Genomic DNA, 22,316 nt, shown 5'->3' with positions numbered 1-22,316 from the left:
AACTCAGTTCAGTAAATATGAATAGACCCTAACTCTGACATAATAGTAATACAAGTATACAAGCAACAACTGTTTGAATATACCACACAAATATGCTAGTGCAGATCGATATTGATAAATAATACTCCGCATTTATTACTTGCATATCGATATTGAATATACCAATGAGAGTACTCATATATGAATAAAAGATACTCCTTATTTATTACTTGCAAGATTTATATAAATTAAAATCAATCATGCCTAATGTATTTGTTTTTAATTTTATAATTTTACAAACATGTATACTGTATATTCTTATAAATACAAGTGACATAAAAATCATAATTATGTAGTATGTGAATCATATAAAATTAAAATATGATGAAAATTCAATGATTATTATAAAAATGAGAATGTTCTCCATATAAATAAATTACTTAGATATTTAATTCAATTTATTATAGAATTGTATAGAATCTTTGATTATTATTATGTACTCGTAATATATATGCATAAATATTCATTTGGCATGCTTTTGCTAGTTGAAAGATACGATCATCTTGTATTGGTTTTTAGCTAAATAAATTAAAGATACATTGTAATTAGACAAATGTAGTTTCCTAACTTGGTAAAACACATTGTATCTAGACAGTGTAATGTACTTTTTTTTTTTTGAGGAAAAGACAATATAATGTACTTAGTATTCTATACTTGCTATAATTTGACATGTAGTAATATTTACGTAATATTTCTTTGTGAAATTCTTTACATATAAAACGAAAATGAATGTTGAAGAAAGTTTTATTAATGTCCAAATATTATGGATTTATGTGTAATATTAAGGTAAATGTGTGTATTGCCTTAATGTACCAAGGAAAATATAATATTGCCTACAGATTGCCTAATTTAATGTGGCATGTCTTTCTTTAACTTTTCTGTCAAAAAAATATATGGCGTGATATTGCTTTTATACTCTCATTATTACCATAATTAAAATTACAAATAGTATAAATATATGCATGCATCGAATGAATTTTAAACAACCAACTCGAGTTTACATTGTTAATTCTCTTAAAATATTCAATACATACATTTATCAATAAACCTATTTGTTTTATAATGGCTGCTACTGCGATGCTATTGCTTGTTATGGTATACTTATTCCTTAACGTACACCATACAGGTACATAATTTAATTCTAATTACAAGTATTAAGTTTTTCTAGTGTTAGTCTAGTTGGTCTTTTTTCTTTTTTTTTTTTTCCTAACTGTTTTGATCTGACTTGCATGGTTTCATAGTTAGGGTTGCTCTAATATGATGTATGTTCAATTATGATTAAAATTTGACGTTATTTTTACAATGATAAATCAAGTTTTACCTATTAGATTACTCAATTTATGATTTGTAATTTTCGTAAATTTTATAAATTAAATACATAAACTAATAAAATTTATAGTCTACGGACTCTACGCTTTAATATGATTGGAATAAGTTGAAGCAAACACATTTCAGATCACTTTATTTAATTAGCTAGTCTTTTCTTTTCTTGATCTTTGTTTTTATATTTTAGATAATATAATCTAAACCTTATATTATGATTAAATATATGCAGCTGGACAAGTCGGAGTATGCTACGGTAATGTTGCAGACAACTTACCATCTGAGGAGGAGGTGGTGAACCTTTACAAGTCTAACGGAATAGCTACCATGAGACTTTTTAATCCTAATATTGCAGCTCTTCAAGCCCTACAAGGCTCCGGCATCAAAGCCATTGTCGGTGTTGTTAACGGAGATCTTCCGGGTATAGCTTCCGACCCAACAGCTGCCACTCAATGGGTGCAAACCAATGTTATCCCCTTTGCAACTGTTATTAAATACATTGCAATCGGTAATGAAATCCATCCGGATTACGAGGAAGCCCCGTCAGTATTACCAGCAATGCAGAACATTCTCAATGCACTTGTTGCAAACGGTTTAGGTGGACAGATTTTGGTTTCGACAGCCATTGATACGAGCCTTCTTACAAACACTTTATTAAGGATGGTCACACAAAATAATTGGATTTTTAGCTAATCCAATGAGCTGTCATTTTGTTATTCCTTTTTGTCCTTTTCCATTCTGTTATTTTGGTGCATGAATGTTTAGATTCTTGCCAGCTTGCTTAGCTCAGCTTCCTAGTGCATGTATTAAGGTCATGATGCTGTAACGGTTTTTTGGGAGAGCAATCATAATATCTATCTCCTCCTTTCTTCTCCAATTTCTCTCTAATGATTCCTCTGTATTGAGCCTATCATATTTTGATCTATTTCTGTCATCATGGTATCAGAGCACCTCAATACAGTGCTGGAATGAACATCTTCTGATTGCTTCTCTCAATTTATCTCTGTCTTACCTCTCTTCATTCTCGATCTCTTATTTCTAAAAATCTTCTCATTCTTCTTCTATTTCTCTTCTTCTCCTTCTTCTATCAATGGCTGGTGGTAGAGTCACCTTTCAGGATATGCTCAATCCCTTATTTCTCCATCCCTCTGACAGTGCTACTTCTGTGCAAGTAGATAAGTTACAAGGATCTTCTGATTACAGAGCTTGGCGCAGAACAATGGAGATCAATCTTTCCTCCAAACGCAAGCTTGGATTTGTTCTTAGCACAGTTGAAAAATCAACTGATGATGAAGTGAAAGCAGAACTCTGGAACACCTGCAATGATATGGTAATTGCCTGGCTTACTCACAATGTTTCCTCTAGTGTTAAGAAATCTATTATGTTCATGACCTCTGCTAGAGATATTTGGTTAAATCTGGAAAAACGTTTTTCTCTAACAAATGGCTCCAGAAAATACAAACTCAGTAAAGATCTGTTTGAAATAAAACAAAATTCAATGCCTGTGAATGAATACTATACTCAGATGAAAGCTGTGTGGGAAGAACTTGATTCTATGAATGTCTTGCCTGTGATTCCTAATCCCAGTCCAGAAGTGATATCTTTGTTAACTGCTTTCAATACCCAGAAAGAAGAAGCAAAATTGTTTCAATTTTTAAATGGGTTAGATGAAGTGTACAATGCTCAGAGAAGTCAGTTACTTCTCATGGTGCCTTTGCCATCTGCAGAGACTGCTGCTGCTGCTATGCAGCAAGAAGAAGCTCAAAGGGAGGTCTTGAACCTCAATAAAAATACTAGTGATGCAATGGCTCTGTACAGCAAGCCTGCTGGTGCTGACAGATCCTTTATTTGCACAGCTTGTGGTGTGAAGGGACACAGAAGTGACAGATGCTGGACTGTCATTGGCTATCCTAGTTGGCATTCTAAACACAATCCTTCCACTTCTCACAATAGATCAAAATCTGCTGCTTCTCAGAGATGGAATTCTGGACCCAAGAATGCAGGACCCAGACTGGCAGCTGCTGCTCACACTAGCTCAGACAATGGAGGTTTGCTGTTCACACCTCAACAATTGGAGCAGTTAGCTAAAATGATGCCTAAGTTAATGACTCAGGCTAAAGGTTCTGAAACTGATGAAGAATTGGAACATTTCTCAGGCATGATCTCATGTCATGCTGCTGTGAGTCCAAGTGAATGGATCATAGATTCTGGAGCCTCTGATCACATGACACCTCACTTGCATAATCTGAGTGAATACAGAAGTGTGCACATCACACCTAAAATCAATCTTCCCACTGGTGATAAAGCAGAAATTACCCATATAGGCACTTCTATTCTTGACACAGGACTCAGACTTGAAAATGTTTTGTGTGTGCCACTATTCAAACACAATCTCCTATCAGTTCAGAAGCTGATTCAACACTGCAAATGTGAGGTGCAATTTTACCCAGACTATTGTCTGATCCTTGACAGCATCACAAAGGAAATCAAGGGAATGGGTAAAATGAGAGATGGATTATATTATTTGGTAAATCATCTCACTGACTCTTGGGCACAGGACACTTTTCTCAAAGGCAAGATGACTGCTCTCACTTCAAGATGCAGTAATAGCAAAGATGTGCCTGACAATTCTGGTTCTCTTGCTCTCTGGCACAACAGGTTAGGGCATGCCTCCCTTGGAAAGCTCAAACACATTGCTTGTGTAAAACCCTATGCTCAGCAAAACACAAAAGTGTGTATCACTTGCCCTATGGCAAAATTCACAAAGCTTCCCTACACCTTGAGTGATTCTCATGCTCAAGAACCCTTTGAATTAATTCATATGGACATCTGGGGTCCATACAAAGTCTGTACCATGGGCAAGTACAAACTATTCCTCACTATAGTGGATGATAACAGCAGAAACACTTGGGTGTATCTGTTGCAATACAAGTCAGATTCTCTCAAGACTCTAGAAACCTTTCAAGCTTATGCTCTAACACATTTTCAAAAGAAAATCAAGTTTGTAAGGTCTGACAATGCCTTGGAATTTGATGATGGCTCCTGCCAGTTTTTCTTTGCCAAGCATGGCATCATACATCAAACATCTTGTGTCAAAAGACCTCAGCAAAATGCTAGAGTGGAGAGAAAACACAGACATGTCTTGGAAGTGGCAAGAGCATTGAGATTTCAAGCTTCTCTTCCTCTGATGTATTGGGGTGAATGTGTTCTCACTGCAACTCATATTATCAATAGGCTTCCCACACCTGTTCTTAACAACAAGACTCCATTTGAGTGTTTGTTTCACAAATCACCTGACTATGAACACTTGAAAGTGTTTGGTTGCTTGGCCTTTGCTTATAATCCTGAGCACCCAACTGATAAGTTTGCAGCAAGAGGGGTGCCTTGCTTGTTTCTAGGGTATCCAGCAACCCAGAAGGGTTACAGATTGAAAAATCTGCTAACCAATCAAGTCTTTGTGTCCAGAGATGTGACATTTCATGAACATATTTTCCCATACCAATCTGATTCTCAGTTTTCTTACCTACAACCAATATCTAAGCCTGTTCTGAAGATTTCTTTGACTTTGAATATATGGAACCTGAGTCAGATGATACACCAAACACATCATCCCCTACTATCTCATCCCCTATCTCATCCCCACCATCCACCCCTCCCAATACACCAAACACTTCTCACCCTCACTCTCAAGCTCTCACACAAAATAATTCACCAACTCCCCCTCCTGTCAGAAAAACCACCAGAACTCACACTCTTCCTGTTTGGAGCAAAGACTATGTCATGCCAAATAAACCCACTTTTCATATCTCTAACCTTGCTTTCACCATTATTCAACCTGATTTCAACTGTTTTCTGTCTTCTCTGACTAAAGAAACTGATCCAATTCATTTCAAGGAAGCAGTCAAACACTCTCACTGGGTCAAGGCCATGAACTCTGAACTGGAAGCTCTTGAACTAAATAATACTTGGAAAATCACCTCTTTACCTGCTGGTAAGAGTGTTATTGGGTGCAAATGGCTGTACAAAACAAAATACAACCCTAATGGCACCATTGAAAGACATAAATCCAGACTTGTAATCCTTGGATGCAAGCAACAGCAGGGCATTGATTATTCTGAAACTTTTGCTCCAGTTGCCAAAATGACAACTGTGAGAACATTGCTAGCTGTAGCAGCCATAGAAGGTTGGCATGCTGTGCAAATGGATGTCACCAATGCTTTTCTGCATGGTGATCTCTCTGAAGAAGTCTACATGAAACTACCCCAGGGTTATACAGGCCTTGGAAGCAGAATTCATACTGCTGCTGATCCTTCTCTTATACCCAAATCTGACTCTTCTTTGGTCTGCAAGCTTAATAAGGCACTCTATGGCCTTAAACAGGCACCAAGACAGTGGTTTCACAAGCTGTCATGTACCCTGCTGCAAATGAGCTTCACTCAATCCAAATCAGATTACAGTCTCTTCACTAAGCTCCAGAACAATTCTCTCACTCTCATTTTGGTGTATGTGGATGATTTGCTTATTTGTGGTAATAACTTGGATGAAATTAATAACCTTAAATATCTTCTCTCTATAGCATTTCATATGAAAGACCTTGGTGCTGTTAGATACTTCCTTGGTATTGAGATAGATAGGTCAAAAGATGGATTTTTTCTTTCTCAAAAGAAATACACTACTGATATTCTTAAGGAATTTGGTATGCTGAATACCAAACCCTTACAGCTTCCTATGGATAGTCATCTAAAGTTGACTGCAGACAAGGGTGATGTTCTTTCTGATCCTAGCTTGTATCAAAGATTGCTGGGCAGGCTTATCTATCTTACTATTACAAGGCCTGATATTGCCTTTTCTGTTCAGATTTTAGCTCAGTTTATGCATCAGCCTACCACAGTTCATTTACAGGCTGCTAAACGCCTGCTAAGGTACCTTGTTGGTACAATCTCTCAAGGCATCTTACTTGCTTCTAGTTCTGCTGCCATTCTTACAGCATACTGTGATAGTGACTGGGCTGGTTGTCCAATGACTAGAAGATCTACCACTGGTTACTGCATATTTCTTGGAGATTCTCCTATATCCTGGAAGGTCAAAAAGCAGCATGTTATAGCCAAGTCCTCAGCAGAGGCTGAATACAGGGCCATGGCATTAACAACATGTGAGGTTACTTGGCTTACAGCACTCTTAAAGGATCTTGGCTTGAAGAATTTACCACCAACTGTGCTCAAATGTGATAATCAGGCTGCTCTTGCTATTGCTGCTAACCCTGTTCTTCATGAGCGTACTAAACATGTGGAAGTTGGCTGTCACTATGTTAGAGATTAGCTTCAACAAGGCGCTATCAAGACTGAGAAAATTGCTTCTTCTGATCAGATTGCTGATATTCTGACCAAAATTCTGCCAGTTCAGCTGCACAATCAGCATGTTCACAAGCTGGGAGCTTCATCTTTGCCTCACTCACCAGCTTGAGGGGGGGTATTAAGGATGGTCACACAAAATAATTGGATTTTTAGCTAATCCAATGAGCTGTCATTTTGTTATTCCTTTTTGTCCTTTTCCATTCTGTTATTTTGGTGCATGAATGTTTAGATTCTTGCCAGCTTGCTTAGCTCAGCTTCCTAGTGCATGTATTAAGGTCATGATGCTGTAACGGTTTTTTGGGAGAGCAATCATAATATCTATCTCCTCCTTTCTTCTCCAATTTCTCTCTAATGATTCCTCTGTATTGAGCCTATCATATTTTGATCTATTTCTGTCATCACACTTACCCACCATCTGCAAGCGAATTCAGTAATGCAGAATACACTACCCCGATTATCAACTTTTTAACAACCAATGGTTCGCCTTTGTTGGTTAATATTTACCCTTACTTTGCTCGTATTAGTGACCCTGGAAATATAAGGCTTGACTATGCATTGTTTACTGCACCTAGTCCTGTGTTTTCTGACAGTGGAAGGGACTATCAGAATTTATTTAACGCAATTTTGGATGGCGTGTACGTGGCCTTAGAGAAGGCGGGTGCACCTAATGTAGGGGTTGTGGTGTCAGAAACTGGATGGCCGTCGGAAGGTGGAGCTGATGCCACGGTCGATAATGCAGGGACTTATTATAAGAATGCGATCAGTCATGTGAAGCAGGGGACTCCATTGAAACCAGGGCAAAGCATTGAGACTTATTTGTTTGCTATGTTTGACGAAGATAACAAACCTGGAGCTGCAAGTGAGCAGCATTTTGGACTCTTTACTCCTGATCAACAGCCTAAGTATGGTGCTCTCAATTTCAATCCATAGATTATATTACTTTATTAAAATTAAAATATTGAAGTGATGATGGCAATTGTATGATTCATAGTTTACTGTTTAGTTTTTAGGAGTATTAATTAAATAAGAGTAACTTCCTTTGTTACGAAAATTAGTTTGATCTTGATAAGAAATAAAATCGTTATGTTTTGGGTTTTTAATATGCTATTTATTCATGTTGATTTGTGCTACGATGATACTATACTTTTATGCTTGTTGAAATGTCCTAGGAATTTAGGATGACATTATAAGGAGATTAGTTTGATTATACTCTGGTTTCTTAATTAAAAAATGTGGTAATTTAGGATTGAAGGGCTGGAAGAAATTTGGAAGGAATGAGTCAGATTTGTAATCAATCTTGGCTGAAATTAAGGAATGAAATAAATTCTAAAGAAATAAAGTATTTATCCCTAATAACATATAGAATTAAATGATTTGCTTCCTAAAGTTTAGGAAAAGGAATAAAGTATTTATCCCTAATTATTATGCAATTATAGAAGGAATTACATGTGATTTGTAATGTGACTAGTAATGTGATATAATTTTTTATGGTATACTTTGTTTAAAAATTGCTCGACATTGTTGACTATAAATCTCAGTCAAAGGGAGACTCACTATAGTATTATTATGGTTATGTTCTTTTCACCTTGTGTTTGGTCGGATTGGTTCTAGTTTGATTTAAATATTTTGAGGCCTTGTCTAAATTATTTCCATTTCGTCATAATTTTGTGTATAGCTTAGTCTAGTATGATTTATCTAATAATAATAAAATCTAGTAAATCATACGAAGTAATAGTAAGTAGGCTTAATGTCTAGGTCACTGATCACGCTGATGTATTTAATTTACCTCTTAATGAATTTGCCTATAAGAGCTAAATAGCTAATACAATTGATGCAAGTCATCCAACATAGTGTATGTGCTGCAAGCATTACAATAGCATTACACTCTTGCTCTTAGCAGCTAAGCTTCATGGCTTTCAAACACCAATATATCCGACAGCCGACTCATATGTTAAGTCGTCTTAGTCCTTCATTTCTAAGGATATTGTACCTCCCAAGCCTTGTCTTAGCTAGCAACATCTTGTTGATGAGAGCCCGGCATGAGCAATGGATTGCTAGCTATGGGCGCGCACATAAATTAAGATCTAATTAGGAAGGAGAAGTGTGTTTCAATATACTCAACGATCGAGAGAATGTTAATTGAGTTTATAGGGAAAATTCAATCAAGCTTCCTTGTCAAACAATAAATTGTACTTGCACATTAAACTTTTGGTAACTTATAATTCTGTGAATATTATTACACACGTCTTAATTTTGAACCGTTAGAAAGAACTTCTATTTGTAGACTTGTACTCCGTAGTTGATACTCCAATAAGCTCCTTTCATGCAAAGTGTTGAATTTTCAAATACGAAGAAACAAAAAGGCAAACAAGAACAAAAACACTACCCTAACAGTGTGGGAAAATGGGAAAAATTTGATCATAACAATATTAATTTCCAAGATGTTTTGGCATATAATGTAGAAAATAATGGGGTAATTACTGGGTCATTGCCTAACATTTTTGTGGAATAAATAAATAATAGTATTGGCTCATTGCCTCATAATGTATATATGTGATCTATATAAAGGGGCAGATGAAGGAGTTCAATACATCAATGCATTTTAGTTTTGCTTCTTCTAGTCTACAAGTAGTATTAAACACATAGCCATTATTGGTTCTTTCTCATGTTTTCCATGGCTACTCCTAGCAACCCTCCCGTAGTTGTCGCCGCGATACTGTTCAATATAGCATTCTTATTCCTTAGCTTACACACGGCAGGTATAAATATACAGATCCATCTAATAATCTCATCTTTGTTGTTTTTAATGTTGGTTATTGAGTACGTCTTGCTGCATATATATAGTACATAAATTCATAATCAATACTTAGAAGTTTTTTTTTTCTTTTCTCATTTGATGACATTATTTTCAAATTTGCAAAAAGTATCAAATTAAACAAGCAAAAAAAAATTTACCCTTACTCTACCTCTATATGTACACTCGGGTGACAGGGTGAGTAGCAGAAATTTTTATTAATGCTCTATTGGCGAAGTATAATTGAGAAGGTGTCACAATGACAATGTACACTGGTCTGACCTTTATGACCTCTCTAAAACATAACTAGTACATAGTAGATGTATTAAACAACATTACATTGGAGGTGCCCCTCAGTAATCCAATTAAGTTTAGGAAAACATTTATTATATGGACCATTCAAAACATACTCAAATTGAGTAAAGCATTTATATATAAGGCTATAGTCAATTATTTTATAGAAAACAAATATGTTTCAATTTGAATCTACAATTAAATAGTATCAAACAAGGTCAAGTCAACTCAAACGGAAAGTTTGGGTGTACTGTACTAAATTTTGTATGGTCTAAATCATACGCGTTCATACCTTAAGCATGTACACAGTCAGTACTAATCAATGTGCTATAATTGAATGAATGCAGAGGCACAAATTGGAGTATGTTATGGGGGCAATGGAAACAACTTACCATCCAAGCAAGACGTGGTTAACCTCTACAAATCCAACCAAATAGGAGCTATGAGGATCTATGCTCCCGATCAAACTCTCCAAACCGCCCTACAAGGATCAGGCATCAAAATCATCCTAGATGTCCCGAAAGACAACCTTCAGTCTCTAGGGTCAGATCAATCAGCTGCTAACCAATGGGTTCAAACCAACGTCGTTCCTTATGCATCATCAATCAAATACATCGCAGTAGGGAATGAAGTTCATCCATCTGATCAACTACTAGCCTCATCAGTCCAACCAGCTATGCAAAATGTTCTTAACGCGTTGAATTCAAATGGTTTAGGTGGTCAGATTAAGGTTTCTACGGCCATTGACACATCCTTAATCACAAATTCTTTTCCACCATCCAACGGCCAATTTACTGACTCGTCATACATCACCCCAATAATCAACTTTTTAAAGAGCAATGGTTCACCTTTGCTGGTTAACGTTTATCCTTATTTTGCTTACATAAATAATGAGGCGCAAATCCGTCTTGACTATGCATTATTCACTGCCTCTGGTACAGTGGCTAATGATCCTAATAATGGATTGAACTATCAAAATCTATTTGATGCACTTGTAGATGCAGTGTACGCGGCTTTAGGAAGGGCCGATGCACATGATACCGCCATTGTAGTGTCTGAGAGTGGATGGCCATCAGAAGGTGGAGACGCTGCCACGGTGGACAATGCAGGAACTTATTACAGGAATTTGATAAGTCATGTGAAGCAGGGGACTCCTTTGAAACAACAAGGAATTGAAACTTACTTGTTTGCTATGTTTGATGAGAATAACAAACAAGGAGCTCCCACTGAGCAGCATTTTGGACTTTTTAGTCCTAATCAACAGCCCAAGTATGGCCAGCTAAATTTCAATTGATAACGTAAGGAACGAATATAGTGCTGATAAACATGTACCCTATACTTGGTATATTGATATTAATAAATAAGAGGGATATCCTCTTATGTGATAACTTACGAAGACTAAAATTAAAAATGCTCTAAGATATATCCATACTGTTTCCATTTATGTTTATAAAATATTTGGATTTGGTTGTCACATCGTCTCAATCCCTTATACTACGTAATAAAGATGTACAAATATCCTTTTTAGTAATTGATTGTATATTTCCCTTTTAAAGCAATTCAAATATTCAATTGTACTGATGACAAAATGATAATCTCACTCTTCAAAAAAATTGACAATAAATAAAGTGAATTGCTATCCTCCCTTTTAAGGAAATTTGATGAAATTTTAATATTTTAGATCAAGTCCATACATCTTTCACCCTTGTCAATGGCTCAATGCATAAAATCAACTATAAATATACAAAGTACTATATTATCAATAATAGTTTAAGAAATATATTGAGGAAAATTGTACTCACACCTTGAGAATTAATCACCAAAGATATTTAAATTACCAAAGATATTTAAAATTTAGTATGAAAATAGGCAAAAGTCATTATGTTGTAAGTGAACCTAGAGGAAGTGTAATTTAAATTATTCTAGTCTCTCTTATTAATCGATAGAACTAAGTTACAGGACGGGTTTTAGGGCTTGTTCTCTTGAGCTTAGTTTGAGTTCACTTCAATTCAGCTCCAGTAAGTTTAGTTCAACTCCAATAAGTTTAGTTTAGCTCTAATAATCAGGTTCAGTTCAGTTCAACTCTTAATGGTGGGGGGGGGGGGGGGGTGGGGGCAGATTGGAGGATTTGTTGGGGCTCGCAGCAGACTTCAATAGGGGGCAGATTGGAGCAACTGAAAGGGGCAGCGATGTACTTTCACACGATGACACTTGATCAACCATCTTGCGCCTAATTTTGAGTTGTTTCACACCTATTATGCCGTTTCACAGGGGGGGTGACTAATCTTCATTGGTGTAAAAACTTCTTGAGTTTCAACACCATCCATCTTCCTTGGAGGATCAAGTACTCGAATGCTAATAAATTCCTTCTTGGAGACTGATACAGTAGAAGAAGCCCCCCCCCAGTTCGGATTATTCCAGTATAATCCAAAGTTGGGATTATTCTACCAAAATTGATGAAAGTTGGGATTATTAGTTCTAATTTTTCCTTATTTTAATCAATTTTTCCAATACAATATGATGGCCGAAAATTTGAGCTTTTCTAAGCTCATATTTTTGGACCTCCCTTTAGATATTTAGGAAAATATTTTGCAAGTTTTTAAGGAATAAAAATGATGGCGTAAATAATATATTTTGTAGAAAATAATAAATTACAAAATACCAACTAAAACTAACTTAATTAACCAAGAAAATCCAGATTTTCTACACTTAGAAAATCCTAAATTACTAGCTAATTAAATAGGATTTTCGGCCCTTTTAAATAAATAGGAAAATATAATTTTTGCTTAATTAAAATATCTGAAATATATAAATAATCCGGTTTTTAAAATAAATGGATAATAAATCTTATCCAAAATCCAAAAATAATAATTGAGTAACTTAAAATACTTTGGCGCTAAAATTCAATATCATTTTGACTCCAAAATTCAAATAGTAAAATGAATTACTAAAATACCCTTTTAAGAGAATACTAATTAATTAATTAGAAAATACGTTCAAAAAATACGGGGTATTACCCCCGCCCTCCCCCTCCAAGGACACGTGCCCTACTCTGATTGCGCTAATCCTAAGGGGCACACATTCCCACTCCTATAAATACCCCAATCATTTATGATGGAAGGGTTGGATTGAAACATATCATTCAAGAGTATTAATTAAGTTGCTCCAACTTCTCTCTACTTTCTCTCTCTAAAAATTTTTCGTTTTCCGATCACTGACTTGGAGGTGAATATTCAATTAAACCGAATATTCGCTGTTTTGTATGTGTCCGCGACCGTCCGGCTGTATTCTAGACCTGTATCCGGAGGGATTCCAAAAACCCCGGAATAAGGTTGTTTCTAAATTTCACACACTTTGGGAATCCTCAAGACCTCAACGTGATCATTGCCTACACTATAACTACCATTTTTCATACTCCGTATTATTTAAAACTTTGGTATGTATCACAAATAATACCCTAAGATTGCAAATATTATGAAAGGGAGGTCGTAAGTAATACTTGTATGAAGTAGTACTTTATCAACATTATTATATGAGTAATGAGGAATTTAAAAGGATAATCACGAATAAAAACCAAATTAATAGTCATTCCAGAAGCTCAAGTCAACTTAGGTCTTTTCCACTTTACCCCCTTAATATCCAACAAACTTACAAACATATACAACTTGTAAAATATTAACTAGTGTGTAGCCCGGCGTTGCACCGGTTGCTACTTTAATTAGACCTTGTGATTATTATATACATTTATTTTCATGCTTCTAACATAGTTTGTGATTAGCTTAGATGGTTAAGTAATCATCTTTCTTATAAAAGGTTACTAGTACTCCAATAGTTGATAATAAGCTCCTTTCATGCATTTAATGCAGTATTGAATTTTTAAAATTTGAGGAAACAAAAGAAAACAAGCAAGATCAAAAACACTACCCAGCAGTGTGGAAAAATGGGAATTTACTTGATCATAATAATATTTTCCTCAAAATAAAAAAAATTTCCAAGATGTTTTGGCATATAATGTAGTATAATGGGGTAAGTACTGGGTCAATGCCTGACATTTTTGTGGAATTAACAAATACTCCGTACTACGTAATAGTGTTGGGAGTGTTGGTTCATTGCCAAATAATGTGTCTATGTGATCTATATAAAGGGGCAGATAAAGGAGTTCAATACATCAATGCATTTTAGTTTTGCTTCTTCATTCTAGTCTACAAGTAGTATTAAACACATAGCCATTATTGGTTCTTTCTCATGTTTTCCATGGCTACTCCTAGCAACCCTCCCGTGGTTGTGGCCGCGATACTGTTCAATATAGCATTCTTATTCCTTAGCTTACACCCGGCAGGTATAAATTATACAGATCTATCTAATAATCTCATCTTTGTTGTTTTTAATATTGGTTATTGAGTATGTCGTCTTGCTGCATATATACGGTACATAATCAATACTTAAATTAAAAGTAGTTTTTTCTTTTTCTTTTCTCATTTGATGACATTATTTTCAAATTTGCAAAAAGTATCAAACAAGCAAAAAAAAATTACCCTTTACTCTACCTCTATATGTACACTCGGGTGACGGGGTGAGTGGGTGACTAGCAGAAATTTTTATTAATGCTATAGGCGAAGTATAATTGAGAAGGTATCACAAAGCATGTATAAGTTTTATGACCTCTCTAAAACATAACAAGTACTAAGTATTAAACAATATAATATTAAAGGTGCCAAATTAGTAATCCAATTAGTTTTAGGAAAACATTCATTTTGTGGACCATTCAAAACGTACTCAAATTGAGTAAAGCATTTATAAGTCTATAGTCGATTATTTATAGAATATGTTTCGATTTGAATCTACAATTTAATTGGATCTAACAAGGTCAAGTCAACTCAAATGGAAAAGTTTGGGTCTAGTAAATTGTGTAGTCTAAATCATATGCGTTCATACCTTAAGCATGTACTCAACTCAGTACTAATCAATGTGCAATAATTGAATGAATGCAGTGGCGCAAATTGGAGTATGTTATGGGGGCAATGGAAACAACTTACCATCCAAGCAAGACGTCGTTAAGCTCTACAAATCCAACCAAATAGGTGCTATGAGGATTTATTCTCCCGATCAACCTCTCCAAACCGCCCTACAAGGATCGGGCATCAAAATCATCCTAGGTGTCGCTAATGACAACCTTCAGTCTCTAGCGTCGAGTCAATCAGCTGCTAACCAGTGGGTTCAATCCAACGTCGTTCCTTATGCCTCATCTATTAAATACATCGCGGTAGGGAATGAAATTCATCCGTCTGATCAACAAGCCTCTATCAGTCCATCCAGCAATGCAAAATGTTTTTAACGCGTTGAATTCAAACGGTTTAGGTGGTCAGATTAAGGTTTCTACGGCCATTGACATAACCTTAATCAAAAATACTTTCCCACCATCCAATGGCCAATTTACTGACTCGTCATACATCACCCCAATAATCAACTTTTTAAAGAGCAATGGTTCACCTTTGCTGGTTGACGTTTATCCTTATTTTGTTTATATATATAATAAGGGGCAAATCCATCTTGACTATGCGTTATTCACTGCCTCCAGTACAGTGGCTACTGATACTAATAATGGATTGAACTATCAAAATCTATTCGATGCACTTGTAGATGCAGTGTACGCGGCTTTAGGGAGGGTCGATGCACATGATACCACCATTGTAATAATTGAGAGCGGATGGCCATCAGAAGGTGGAGACGCTGCCACAGTGGACAATGCAAGAACTTATTACAGGAATTTGATAAATCATGTGAAGCAAGGGACTCCTTTGAAACCGCAAGGACTTGAAACTTACTTGTTTGCCATGTTTGATGAAAATAACAAACAAGGAGCTCCCAGTGAGCAGCATTTTGGACTTTTTAGTCCTGATCAACAGCCCAAGTATGGCCAACTAAATTTCAATTGATAACCTAAGGAACAAATATAGTGCTGATAAATATGTATTTCGTATTTTGGTACTTATAAACCAAATAATAGGGATATCCCCGGATGTGATAACTTACAAAGATTACTATCAAAAATGCTATATGCATGCTTCTATTTATCTTTACATCTCTTATCTATATTTGGATTTAGTTGTCACGTTGTCTTAATCTTTTATGCATACTTATTTTGCATAAAAATAGATCAACACTCTTTTTAGTAGCTGATCGATCTTTTTTTCTTCTAAAGTAGTTCAACCGATACGAAGCATTATTTATATACCACTAAGTAGTACCGATTACAAAACGATAATCTCACTCTCCACAAAACTTTGATGATAAAATAATATGCTACGTAAAACCTTCTCCCCTAAGTGTGCTGTTTCGCTCCTCCTATGCTTACCTTGTAGTCTTGTACCCACTTTCTCCGGTTATACTCACCGTAGAATTCATCTTGCTCTTTATTTTCTCCATTTAAATGTAGGGCTCATCTATATCAACCTAGGGTGCTCTTTTTTTTCCGATGACCGCCACAAAGTTCAGGCAATTTGATGAAGCTATCAGAAATTTTAGGGTAAATAGATAGATGGAGTGTATGTCTATCCCCCTTATCAATGCATAAAATCAACCATAAGTACAATTATTAAATTATATATAATAGTTTAAAAAATATATAGAAAAACATAACAAGAACTCACACCTTGAGAATTTATTACCAAAGATATTTTAAATATAGCATGAGAAAATAGGAAAAAGTCAAAATGTTGGAAGTGAAACCAAAGGAAGTATAACTTAAATTATTCTAGTCTCTCTGATTAGTCGACATAAGCAAAGTTACAGGAGTTTTATTGGTTAGATTAAATCATGGAACAGATTTGTTATCAGGTGTACAAAAGAATAAGTCAATATGATGCTGTTATTCAAGTAATTGAAGCTTTTGTCCAAAAAAAAAAAAAAAAAGTTAATTGAAGCTTGAAGCATGTACAGATTACGAACTATATTACAATAAAGGTGTCCTAAATTCTAACTAGGTCTGCTATGAACTTCTGATTTCTGCAACTATGGTGAATCACAGTAACTTCAGGCAACAGGGATAAGTTTACAAATGAATGTACACGATCACAGATCTTTACAACCTGCCCTGTGAAACATGTCCAGAAGAAAAAAATGTTTAGCAGAAATATTTTTCAGCAAAATATAATTTGCTTATGATTTAGTAGTTTTATCACTAGCTTAAGGATAAATGAATGGCAGGTTATCATTTTTGCAAATCCAAGTGTCAAATTTTCAAAGATGACTCCTTCAGTCTGCCAATTATGGCCAGTCTGGAAGGAGTCACTCCCTCCACATTGTCTCATGCCCTCACAATTAAGGATCAAACATGATTTTACAGAAAGACCCTAAGGCCTTTTAATAAAAGATGTGTTTTCTTCATCATTTCTGCATCACTTTATGAAGGTTTGCCATATTAGGAAGTTTAATCACTGTTTAGAAGATGACAACATTTTGCAGACAATGAAACTACTAATTCCGAAAGAATGAGTACATACTATTCTATCCTAACCAGGCCATTAACCTACCGACAGAAATTATGTATTTGGACGGCTACTTATCATCTTTTGTACAGAGGTTTTGAGGGAAACTGAACCAAGGAAAAAGGAACCAAAAATCATGCAATCATGCAGTTCCTTAAATCTCTGACCTTTATCCATGCTTATAAAAAAATTATTTTGTACTTAGTATGTGATAAAAACTTATCATCTGACTAGACTGAAAAAAACATCTGTAGACCTACATAACAGATTCTGAAATCATGAGGCTAAGTTAGGAAGACTAACCCCATCAAAAACAACACTTATGTTCAATTGTCACGTAACATCAGGTTTTGCTGGAAGATTGATTTGCAATAATTATCATCTCAGCATCCGCTTCATGTACTTCAGTGCAGATCGTAACATTGACCTAGCCTTCCTATCTGGGTTACAGCCAGACAATATCATTTCTTCATAGACAGAAGGAACCTGAAGTATATTAAACAATTAGTACATATATCACAGAATACAAAGTGTGTTCCATTTTTTGGATGTTATATTTTTTATATGTGCAACCTTTCCAACACTGCATCTTGCTTCTGGTACAATACCAAGTCATGTATTACTAACTGTATGTCGTGTTCTGTATTTCGCTGCAAGAAGTGCATTAAAGCAATAAAGTGGACAAGTGCTCATATACAATTCTTCATTAAAGTTATCTGAAACCATATCTGTCAGGGCAGGGCTGCCTAGCTAGTTGACATGGCTGGTCAATTTAATAAAAACAAATGCCCAAATTCTAAAACCACAACATACCAATCAGCAATTCAGCATGAGAAAAGAAAGAAGAAATTCATCATTCTTTTTAGTTGTTCAGTAAAAACCCACAAATGGGACATTAGTTAACATAAGAACAATCCCTCAAAAAAAAAAAAATATATATATATAATAAAAATAAATAAATAAAAAGTTAACATAAGAACAAAATATGCCCTGGTCAAGTCTCAATACCACATTGATGACATCTAGCCGAAAGTATAATACAGTAGAACCCTTTGTCTAACAGCAAAAGGCAGCACACTCAGGAGTCAGGACTACAAGGGATTACAACAGAGAATGTATAATACGAAGTACTAGATTAGCAATAGAATTGACTGTGTTGTCTGTGTAACAATAATTGGCATGGAAAAACAACAACTGCGGAAAATGATTGTACACTTTCTATAGATTTGTATACGATGTACAAGAACGTAGAAATTCTTACCTTATCAAACTTTTCAACACGGATTAACGCTTTCATAAGGGTTGTATATGTAACTACATCAGGTTTCAAGTCCTGCAAACACAGCCAATAGATAATTAAGCAGAAAATAAGTTAATTCATTGAGGTAATGTGGAAACAAGCATACCAGCAAAAACAATAGCACAACACAGAACTTACATTTTCTTTCATATACTGTAAGACAGAAAATGCTTCAGCATCCCTTCTGTCCTCCCCAAATGCATTGATCAATGCATTGAGAGCTAAAATACTAGGCTTGAGGCCATCTGCTCGCATGAGCCTAAATGCATTAATTGCTTGGTCTGATAAACCCTGCAAGTCAAGAAGGTATTTAATACACATATGATCAACCAAAGCAATACATTAACTAACCGCTGCCTAGTATTAAGCCCGTAAAGCAGGAAGGTTTGATTCAGTACAATCTTCAAAACAAGTGAATCCCACCCCACAGCCAGTTTTGCAACAACTAAAGGCCTTATCATATCATCATACTATGATCTAAAACTTGCTCATATAAACAATTTGCACTACAATCCATCAATAGATCCTCAACTCAACACATATAATTACAAGATTTTTATATTTAACTTTTTGTTGATAATTTATGAGCAAAACAGCAAGAATTTGAAGAAAAGACACAATTCATACCCTTTGAGCATAGGCATTGATCAAGGCATTGTACATGGTCCCCGAAGGTTTCAATCCATTCGCTTTCATAACCTCTAGGCATTCAAGAGCCTCCTTAAATCTTCCTGATTGCCCGTATATATCAACCAGAGTGGTATATGTCACAACATTAGCCAATAATCCTTGACCCTGCATCTTTCCCATTAAAATCTTAACCTCTTCCCATTTCTCCTGCACACCATAACAGTGGATCATAATATTATATGTCGTTATACAAGGCGCGCACCCACTTTCTTGCATCTCTTTGAACAACTCCTCTGCCTTATCATACCGCTCACACTTACAATGGCTATCAATCAATGTATTCCATGTACAATTGTCTGGCTCGATCCCCTCCAATTTCATCTTCTCAAAGGTATCCATAGCATGATCCATACAATTATACTTCCCCAAAGCATCAATCATCACATTATAAAATAGCCTATCAGGCTTCACCCCACAATTCCTCATCTCCCTCAATACTTGAAACGACTTCTGCCAGTCCCCTCTATCGCGATAACTAGCTAGAATCCTACTAAACACGAACGAATTAGGCCCTACATTACTAGCCTCCATCTCTTTCAACACAATCCTAGCACTCTCCCACCTCCCGGCATTCGCATAAGCATCAATCAACAAGCTATAAGTATGCTCATCAGGCAAAACCCCAATCCTTTCCATCTCCGAAACAATGGATTCAGCATCCCTCAACATCCCAGCCTTGACATACCCCCTCAAAACCGCATTATACGCCCTCGTCCTAGGCCTCAACCCACCTTCCTTAAGCTCCTCGAACACGGCCTCGGCCTCCTCGGCCCTCCCGGCATTCCCCAACGCCGAAATGACCGAAATAAGCGTAGCAGTCTTGGCACTCAACCCATTCCCCTGAACCACACCCAAAAACCACAACCCCCTATCAACATCCCCAGATTTGGCAAACCCAACAACCAAATCATTCAAAAGCTGAGCATCAAGCTCAACACTATCATTCCTCATCTCCTCATACAATCTAACCAAAACCGAGGAATCCCCATGATTATTATTATTCGTCCTCGCAATCGACTGCACAATCAAACTATAATTCACAAAATCAGGCGGATACCCATCTTGCCGCATCCTAGACATCAAATTTAGGGCTTTCTCAAGATCATCGTTCCGAGCACAAGCTCCAATCAAAGCATTATAAGTTAACGGGGTCAATTTCTGGCGCTGCGAAAGGAGAAACGCTTCGTAAAGCTTCTCCGACTTCCCCAAAGCGTGGATTAAGATGGAGTAGAGCAGCTCGTAAGAGAAACAGAGATTGTGTTTCTGCAACCAGGTGACGACAGCGTAAGCGGTGGAGATGGTGGTGGGGGAAGAAGCGAGGGATTTGAGGAGGGAGTGCCAGTGGTGAGTGGGTACTGCGCGGTATGACTCGGCAAGTTGGAACTCGGTTGAGTCGAGTGAGTTGGGAGGTGAGTTGGTGGGGGTTTCGGAAGTGGTGGAGAGGTAGTTGATGAGAGGGGAGAAGTCGTAGCGGTTGCGAGAGGTGGGGACGTCGTCGTTTTGGAAGTCGGTGGTGAGGTGGTCGGAGAGGGTGCCGGAGAAGGTGGTGGGGAAGGGTGGTGGAGGAGAGAGGATGCGGCGGAGGAGTGGTGGAGAAGAGAGGAAAGGGTGGTTGTTGTGGTGGTAATGGTGGGGTGGAGGGAAGCGAGTGGGGAGTGGAGGAGAGAGAAGGAAAGTGTTCATGCTTGAATTGTGGTTGAGTGAGTGAAAGGTGGGAAGAAGAAGATGATGATGTGGAGGGAATAGATTTTTGGTCTTTTTGGGGATGTTCAATTATCCACGATTGCAAAACTTACCCCGTGGAGTTTTCCCTCTCATTTTTTTAATCTCGTCTTTTTTGAGTCCATTATACAACAAATTACCTGAGTTTAAACTGAACTGAACTATACTGAATATTTTATAAGAGAAGGAAATTAGGAGCTGAATTAAACTGAACTGAACTGAATTGAGTTGAACTGAACTGAACTGAATTGAGTTGAACTGAACTAAACTGAACTGAACTGAACTGAGCTGAACTGAACTGAACTGAGCTGAACTGAGCTGAGCTGAGCTGAACTGAACTGAGCTGAACTAAACTGAACTGAACAGAACTGAGCTGAATTTCAACGTAAGACAAGAGGCCGTAAGACCTAGGGCTGTTCAATGTCAGATATCTGATCCGATCCGATCCGAAAATTCGGATATCTGAAATTTTCGGATCGGAGAAATTACGATCCGAATCCGATCGAAAATCCGGATTTTCGGGTCGGATAGTCGGGTTTTCGGATTGGATCACCGGGTTTTCGGATCGGGTAGTTAAAATTCTCAAAAAAAATTCGATCCGTATCCGATCCGAAAATCGGAAATTTTTTTCGGATATCCGAACTGAAATATCCGAAACCTTAAAAACTGGATCGGATATCCGAAATTTCGGATCGGATCATCGGATTTTCGGATCGGATATTTTTGAACACCCCTAGTAAGACCATCATCACTCATGGTATAAAAATTTATACCACCCCTCTCTCTCTCTACCACTTTCTCACTCCTCCACATCATTTATACCAGATACTACAATACAATATACTTTCTCAAAAAATTACCCCACCCATGGTATAAAAAAAAGTTTACCAACACACTTTATCTCTCCTATATGTATGAATTATACACTTAATTAAATTATAATTATATTTTGTTGTATTTTGAAAATAACTAATTACACGTAAATGCATATTTTGAATTTATGTAGTACCATTGGGTGGTTAATACTATCATTGGATTATCAAAGAGTACCATTGAACATTCAGTGGTACAATATATGTTTGTAGTGGTACTATATATGCATTCAGTGATACTAACAATAGGTAAAAATAGTATCACTAAATAGACAATGATATTATATAAGTTTTCAGTAGTACATTTAAAATGGTTCCACTTACCTATCTCTCCTCTTTTCTCTCTCTTCCATGTACTTTTTAATATTTTCATATTTGTTATGCATTTGCAAATGCATAAAAAAACTAGATTAGTACTTCCTCCTCTAGTGGGGCTTGAAT

At 36.4% G+C, this 22,316-nt stretch overlaps 2 protein-coding genes and 2 pseudogenes across 4 annotated transcripts; 3 read left to right on the top strand and 1 right to left on the bottom strand.

Moving 5' to 3' along the window:
• The first annotated feature begins 1,101 nt into the window (after positions 1-1,101).
• LOC145614059 (glucan endo-1,3-beta-glucosidase pseudogene) lies at positions 1,102-7,646 on the top strand (annotated as a pseudogene).
• A 1,686-nt stretch (positions 7,647-9,332) lies between these two features.
• Positions 9,333-11,278, top strand: LOC145613486 (glucan endo-1,3-beta-glucosidase-like). Its single transcript, XM_081668602.1, has 2 exons — positions 9,333-9,475; positions 10,152-11,278. The coding sequence occupies exons 1-2, from the start codon at positions 9,382-9,384 to the stop codon at positions 11,096-11,098; spliced, it is 1,041 nt and encodes a 346-aa protein (XP_081524728.1). The 5' UTR covers positions 9,333-9,381; the 3' UTR covers positions 11,099-11,278.
• A 2,715-nt stretch (positions 11,279-13,993) lies between these two features.
• On the top strand, positions 13,994-15,908 carry LOC145613294 (glucan endo-1,3-beta-glucosidase-like; annotated as a pseudogene).
• LOC145613293 (uncharacterized) lies at positions 15,804-20,999 on the bottom strand. Of its 3 annotated transcripts, none has more exons than XM_081668374.1 (5): positions 19,219-20,999; positions 18,730-18,882; positions 18,553-18,624; positions 17,595-17,777; positions 15,804-16,363 (listed from the first exon to the last, which is right to left on the bottom strand). In XM_081668374.1, the coding sequence occupies exons 1-4, from the start codon at positions 20,962-20,964 to the stop codon at positions 17,670-17,672; spliced, it is 2,079 nt and encodes a 692-aa protein (XP_081524500.1). In that variant the 5' UTR covers positions 20,965-20,999; the 3' UTR covers positions 15,804-16,363; positions 17,595-17,669. The 3 variants fall into 3 exon arrangements, with proteins under 3 accessions (XP_081524500.1, XP_081524498.1, XP_081524499.1); XM_081668372.1 differs by lacking the exon at positions 15,804-16,363 and adding an exon at positions 16,543-16,897; XM_081668373.1 differs by lacking the exon at positions 15,804-16,363 and adding an exon at positions 16,543-16,892.
• Positions 21,000-22,316: the final 1,317 nt, after the last annotated feature.

This window comes from Chenopodium album, chromosome 25 (assembly GCF_948465745.1).
Source record: "Chenopodium album chromosome 25, dcCheAlbu1.1, whole genome shotgun sequence".
Taxonomy (NCBI): domain Eukaryota; kingdom Viridiplantae; phylum Streptophyta; class Magnoliopsida; order Caryophyllales; family Amaranthaceae; genus Chenopodium; species Chenopodium album.
This window is presented reverse-complemented; position numbering and strand designations above follow the sequence as displayed.